This window comes from Salvia splendens, chromosome 22 (assembly GCF_004379255.2).
Source record: "Salvia splendens isolate huo1 chromosome 22, SspV2, whole genome shotgun sequence".
Taxonomy (NCBI): domain Eukaryota; kingdom Viridiplantae; phylum Streptophyta; class Magnoliopsida; order Lamiales; family Lamiaceae; genus Salvia; species Salvia splendens.
In genome coordinates, this window is record NC_056053.1 from 9,151,779 (window position 1) to 9,159,271 (window position 7,493).

Consider the following 7,493-nt stretch of genomic DNA (forward strand, 5'->3'; position numbering starts at 1 on the left):
TGACCCCAGTTTCACCGAATAAGTTTGCTCCCTTGGCCGAGGAGACCAGACCCGACTCGATTGAGACTACGGAGGTCCCGGCGGTTGACCACCAGAGCCTTGCGGAAGATATTCTCGCGGCCATCCTGCCGCCGATCTTGGTAGCCATTCCCGGGAGTGTTCCTTTTGAGCAGCCTACCCCCTTTGTCAACGCAGATAGAAGACATAGAAGTAGAAGCCGCGACCCGCGGATCCATAGGGAGACGGATCAGTTTGAGAACATTGTTGTTGAGGCTAACCCGCAGGAAGACAAAGGGCCCGAACCGACGAGTCTTATGGAACAACAAGACCAACCTGATATTACGGGCAAGGAGGACATTGGGAACAAAAAGAAACAAAAGAAGCAACCGAGGGCAGCTAAGGCAACCCAGGCACCGACCGTTGTTGCTATAGAGAGGACAGAAGCGCAAAATGAAGAGACCAGCCACCCTGCGGAAGAGACAGAGGATACCGAGGCCCGACCCACTGATACCAGTGCCCGACGTAGCCGACCCGACACCCGACTGAGCCGTGCCGATAGGGATGGGGAACCCGGAAGTACACGCAAATCAAAGTCCCGATCCCAGTCAAGAAAGAGGGATGTCACCCCACCATTGGGAGGATGGATTAGATATTGATCCCGAGGTATCCCAATGATCGTCGCCACATGGAACATAAGGGGGCTGCAGGCACTCCTTACCCAAGTTGCCATCGTGGATTTTGTGAGAACACACAAGATCGATGTCATGGGACTATTGGAGATGAAGTTCACGAATGAGAACTATACATTCTTTCTTGCGAATAACTTAAGGGATTGGAAAACCGTGGACAATTTTGAGCTGATCGAGAATAGCCGAATGCTTCTCATTTGGAATCCAAGCAAAGTGGAACTCGAGCCGATAAGAGTGGAGCAACAAGCCATCTACGCTAAAATCAGGTGCTTGACTTCCAATAATTTGTTTCACTTTGTTTTGGTCTATGTTTTACATACTATTCCGGATAGACGCCCACATTGGGACTCGTTAGTTGAGCACGTGATGCAGGATGAGCCGACACTTGTTAGTGGTGACTTCAACAATGTGCTCGCTGAGGATGAAAGAGTGGGAGGATCTGTACCCACCGAATATGAGTTTAAGAATATAGTGGACACGTGTGCCTTGCTCGGTTTGGAGGATATTATGGCAACGGGATGCAAATACACGTGGACAAACCATACGATATCAAGCAAGATTGATCGGGCTATGAATAATGATGCTTGGTTCACTAAAGGATACTTGGCTAGTACGGAGTTTCTGCCATCGGGACCATACACGGACCATTCACCGGCCGTCACTACCCTCTTTGGTAATATCGTTTCGTACCCTAAGCCATTTAAATTCTTTAACTTTTGGCTCAAGCACGCAAGATTTAACAAGCTCGTGGAAGTTCATTGGGCCTCAACTGTCCGAGGGAAGGCACAGTTTGTGCTAGCCGAACGTGGAAAAGAGTTCAAGAAGTACCTCAAGGAGTTCAACTTCAAAGAGCTCAGTGAACTATAATAGAGGGCCAAGGAGGCCGGAGAACTGCTTGAGGTGGTACAAAAACGGGCGGACAGGGACACACCAGACATAGCCCTTTGGTTCCAGATCACCACCCAGAAGAAGAAGATTGCATACCTCCAGAATTCTGAAAGGGAGTATTTTAAGCAAAAAGCTAAATTCAAGCATTTACTCCTTAACGATCGTAGTACTTCTTTATTTCATTCCCTTGTTAATAGGAACAACTCACGCAATTATATTGCATTCCTCCACAGGAGAGATGACACTATTATTAGGGATCAGCAGGAAATAATCAACGAGTTTGTGGACTTCTATTCGACACTCTTGGGTACTAAGAAGACGCTGGAACCCATCAAGGTGGACATCAATCGACAGGGTCCCCTTGTGAGTGAAGAGGATAGCAGGGACATGGTGCGAGCCATCTCAGTCGAGGAGATCAAGGAAGCTCTGTTTGGTATCGGGAACGACAAGGCTCCGGGGCCCGATGGCTACTCCTCGACATTCTTCAAGAAGCAATGGGAGAGAGTGGGCAAGGACGTGGTTGATGCTGTTAATGAGTTCTTTGAAACTGGTCAATTGTTGAAGAATTTCAACACTACGGTCATTTCACTAATTCCAAAGACGTCGATCAACCCAACGGTGGGCGACTACCGACCGATCTCCTGTTGCAACGTCTTCTACAAGATCATCACGAAGATCCTTTTGAGGAGGATGGACAAGCTTGTGCACAAGGCGCAATCGGCATTCATCCCGGGGACACATTATGGACAACATCAACCTCGCGCAAGAGCTTATGGCGTGGGTATGCGGACAAGAAGAATGCTCCAAAGTATACGATCAAGATCGACCTCCGAAAGGCGTATGACACGGTGGATTGGGACTTCCTCCGATCAATCCTACATGGACTGAACATCCACCCAAAGTTTGTATTTTGGGTGATGCAGTGTCTCACGACGCCTAAGTTCTCGATCATGATCAACGGGAGCCCGCACGGTTTCTTCCCCGGCAAAAGGGGACTTCGACAGGAAGATCCTATGTCTCCTACCCTCTTTATTTTTTGCATGGAATATTTATCTCGTTTGCTTGCAGCCCGAACGATGAACTCTAATTTTAATTTCCATGCAAAGTGTACGAGCCAAAAGATTACTCACCTAGCCTTCGCTGATGATCTTATGCTTTTTAGTAGGGGCGACTACATGTCTATGCCGATATTGGTGGATGCTATGGAGGAATTCTCCGGCTGCGCGGGCCTCGAGATCAACAAGGACAAATCCAACCTTTTTTCAGGTGGCAAGCTGCCACCGCGGGACTTGGAGGAGGTACAGAGCGTTTTCGGCTTCCCATCAAGATCCTTGCCGGTGAAGTACTTAGGAGTGCCCCTGGCGTCGAGCAAGCTCAACATCATGCACTACACGTCGCTCATCGACAAGATTGCAGCCCTCACCAAAAAGTGGACAGGTAAGAATCTTTCGGATGCCAGTTAAACTAAACTTGTGCGCTCCGTTTTGCAGGGAGTCGAGTGCTACTGGCTACAAGTGTTTCCACTGCCGACAAACGTGATGGACCGGGTCATTTCCATCTGCCGTGAGTTCTTGTGGGGTACGAAATACCCTCCCGTATCTTGGAAGGATCTCTGCCTACCAAAGGATGAAGGGGGACTTGGCCTTCGGGACCTTAGGGCGTGGAACAAGACCCTTCTCACACGGAACCTGTGGAACATACACGTGAAGAAGGATTCCCTGTGGATTAAGTGGATACATAGCGAGTTTCTCAAGAATCGGACGGTGTGGGAATGGTCGGCTAGATCGCGGGACTCACCACTCTTCAAGAGGCTGCTCGAGATCCCAGACAAGTTACTAACCGACCGACCGAGGAGAGAAGTTGAGAAGATGTTGGGACAGTGGTACGAGAGCAAGGGAGCGGTCAAGGCGTACGAGTGGTTCAGGCCAAAAGATGAACGGTGCCTGTGGCACAGGTTCGTGTGGAAGGAGTTCGTCCCGCCAAAGTACTCCTTTACTACTTGGCAAGCTCTCAGAGGATGACTCCCAACGAGGGACAAACTGGGTTACATGAACATCGACCAACGATGCCCCTTGTGCATGGCTCACACAGAGTCGGTGGAACACCTCTTCTTCAAATGCCACAAGACATGGGCAGTTTGGAAGGAGATCAAATCCTGGCTGGGACTTAGAAGGAACATCACTACTATCCAGAGCGCCATCAAGTGGATGCTCAAGGAAAGAAGTGGAGCGGCAGTTATGCGCAAGGCTAGAAGACTTGCCCTCATCGCGACAGTCAGCCTGATGTGGAGAGGCAGAAATGCCTTGATTTTCGACGGAACGGCTTTTGAACCCAAGCACTTGGTGTTCGAGGTGAAGAAGGTAACATATTCAGTTCTATACTCCCTTTATCCGCATGAGCAAGTGACCGAGAACTTGGGAGTTTAGTGTTGCTATCGGCCACGGGGATACTCTTTTTCCTCTTAGGGATTTTTTCCCACTGGGTTTTATCCTCAGGAGGTTTTAACGAGGCCCTACCCCTACCTCCATCGGGGTAACGTGGATGGTAGTAATGAATACAAGCACACTTTGAAGGAACCGAGTAATGGACTTTGTAGAGTGGATCCCATCGAGAAGACTTGACTTATGTGAAGTCCTGTGTTTTATTGTACTCATGTTTATGTATGTGTTTTGGATTGTTGTAATACCGTCTCTATGGGTACCTTTTCCCAAGAGGCTACTTCCCTCCCCATCGGCCTACATAGCTTCGGCTTTTAGACATGTATCCCTTGGGTATGCCCGTGTTTGCTTGTACTTCTCTTCCTTTTATATTCCATTCATTGATTCATCAAAAAAAAAGTTTCTAGTCCATTATGTTAAATTTGTTTTGTTATAAGTAGTTCGTTAGTGTGGAAATATTCGAGAATCTGGTTATGCTCTGTTTTGTGTTGATTGTATGAGGAAGATGAGGTTGTTAGCAAAGTTTACTTTATCGTACGTTTTGCAGGGTACTGACATCCACTATTTTTTACTTTGTTTGGCTATTCCAGGAAATCGCAGTACGAGTTCTTCCGTACGGACAGATTGATCAATTAGAGTTTGCAAGTTCGGTCAAGTTTAGCAAGTGGATCAGTTTAGTTACCTTAGTCCCTCGGTTCATTCAGTCAAGTAGTTTAAGAAAATTAGTGTGAATCTTGTAAATAAAATTTTCATTATTTTTTATTTTCCACAGTTGGAAAGCACCGAGTTCGAAGGGCAAAAAAAGGAAGAAGTGGAACCAGTCATTGTTCAATACAAACTGTCTCCCATTTCGCCAACTGACTCCGATGCTAGCAGAAAGGAAGGCCAAGACATCACCTTCGTGGGTAGATCTTGATCAATAACAGCATCGAACGAAGAGAAAGCCAATATGGTTTACAATCAGGAAGTTGATCGGAGATGGGTTCACTATAAGCCCACTTGAGGAGCGAATCATCAACCGCTGTTGCCACCACTTCAGGGCAAGGAGCAGTACATGTGAAGCCGGATCTACTAGCCATCCTGCCTATATTTGGGAACAAATAGTGAAAGTCCGATTGAGTTCTTGTATGAGTTCAACAAAATCTGCAGGGTTCAGAAAAGACCGACTAGATTCAAGGATGATTTCAAACTAAAAGCCATCCCTCTTTCTCTAAAAGGGGAAGGGAATGCTTGGTTTAGGAGGCTACCATCTAACACTATCAAGACATGGTCTGGTTTCAGAGGGATGTTCCTGGAACAATTCTTCCTAGCGGCGAAGACAAATGCACTTAGGAGGAAAATCAAAGAAGTTACCCAGGGGTGTGATGAGAGCTTGAGTAGATATTGGTACAAATACAGAAGTCTATAGATGCATTCACAAACCACAATATGTTGGAAGTAGAGATTTATTCGAGATTCTAGGAGGGGATGGATACAAGAAACAAAGACCTGGTGAACACGTCAAGCGGATGGAGTTTTTCTAAACTACAGGGGACTGTGATGAATCCTTCCACGGGAAAAGCTTCTCTGCGCGAAAAGAGCATACGACAATACACTAGTTGCTCTACCCCAGGGGACTGTGATGAAGCCTTCGACGGGAGAAGGTGGCAATCAACTAAAAAGTCGGGTCGACGAGCTTGAAAGAGCATTCCGGTCAGTAATCGAGACAAGTCACCCGCAAGCTCCCTCAGTCAAGACCAACGCCCCAACTAATCAAGTGGGTAATCACCAAGGTGCGGGCGAGATTTGGAGTTCAAATAGAAGTTGGAATCCCGGGAGGCAAGGAGACGAACCCAAACTGCAAAGGGAGAGAGGGCAGCGTAGCCAAACCCCAAGGGAGCTGGACTGGAGAATACCAACCTTTTCCACACTAGCCAGAATCCTATCCATGCCACCCAGATACCCCCATGTCAAATGGGATTTTAAGATTACCAGCTTTACCTCGATTCCCAAGAATATGAACCCAACCAGCCAATGCATCAACTTAATCATCCCTGTCATTATCCTTCTTTCCAAAATCATCTCCAATGACCATGGACCTCCAATGGTGGAAATCACCTCCCGAAATGGCCAAGTGAAGAACGGCAAGCTCAGAATCCCTAGTCTTTCCAGAGCCAAGTCTATCCCAGTCAAAATAAATACCATTCTCATCCTCAGCAGGGCTTTGAACTGCCCTTGAATATAAATTGGCATGCGAATTCTATTGAGGAAAAGATCGAAGGATTGATAATCTCTCAGCAGAGCATGAGGAGTTGCTAGAAATCGAATGACAAACTGACATTGGAAATGTAGAATGCTCATGATGAGCATAAAGCCAGCATGGACGAAATGATCAAGCAAGCATCCATACTAGCTAACATCATGAACGAGATACAAGAGGATAGGGCAAGATCTCGGGCGGATGAGTATGGATTGGATGAAGTAAGTGCAAGTGAACCTAAGGAGGAGGAACCATCGAGCACTGAACTAGAGTCAGAGATACCACCGGAAAAGCATAGGGAGGTAAGAAATGTTGAAGTAGTGTTGGCAAGGGAGAATTCCCGAGCTGAAGATGAGTTGATCGCCATGCCTCTTAATGACGAGACATCACGGGAAGTTTCAGAGGAGGTAAATGATGAACCTCAAGAAGGGAAAGAAGAGGTCATCGAGCATTGTAAGGGACCCGAAGCCACACTATTCTACCTCCAAGCAAGAACGATGCACTTAATCGGTGAGGAAGTGGAGGAACTTGTATCTGGAGAGGTAGGAGAGAATGCACCGGGAGAGAGACCACCTCCAGTGATAGACAAACATGAAGGTTGCGGCAAAGAAGAAGGGCCAAGGCTGGAAAGTGAATAGGCTAGAAAAGGAACTACAAGGCAAATCTACTCTAAGCAACTGGAGCCATGGCCTGAACTGCTTAAGGACGGAGATCCATCTGACCATGGATTACGCCCAAAGGAAAAGAAGAAGATCCAAGGAACTTACAAGAACCATAAGAAAAAGTAGGCAATAACGATTGTGATGTACCTTCAGAGAAGTCAGTGGAAAAGATGAATAGATAGAAGGAAGGTTATTTCAGGCATTCCAATTGAGAATCTTTTCTATGATGGTTTGTCGTCCTCTGAGCTGATCAAGTTGAAAGGGAACTCAGAATCACTTGATCCACTTAACTGTAAAGAAGGCACCAGAAACTGGAAGATAGAGGTCTATGAGGAGGGAATGAAGCTGCCGACTAATGAGCACAAAGGTGCGAAGATGAAAAATTGGGCAGAAATTACTACTCCTCCAGTCCTGGCAGGAATCGATGTCAGTCAAACTCAAACAAGCAGGATCAACCTGCAAACCAATCGATCCACCACCTCAAGGAAATTATAAATTCTCATGGAAATGTTATGATCTATAACTTTTCCTTAATGATTCATCTGGAAGGGGTAATGGGCGACAACTCTGCGGTGTG

General features: G+C 46.8%; 1 protein-coding gene across 1 annotated transcript; it reads left to right on the forward strand.

Annotated features, from left to right (window-relative positions):
• The first annotated feature begins 671 nt into the window (after window positions 1-671).
• LOC121786687 lies at window positions 672-3,040 on the forward strand. The gene is made up of 3 exons (XM_042185321.1): window positions 672-1,513; window positions 1,811-2,358; window positions 2,646-3,040. The coding sequence occupies exons 1-3, from the start codon at window positions 672-674 to the stop codon at window positions 3,038-3,040; spliced, it is 1,785 nt and encodes a 594-aa protein (XP_042041255.1).
• Window positions 3,041-7,493: the final 4,453 nt, after the last annotated feature.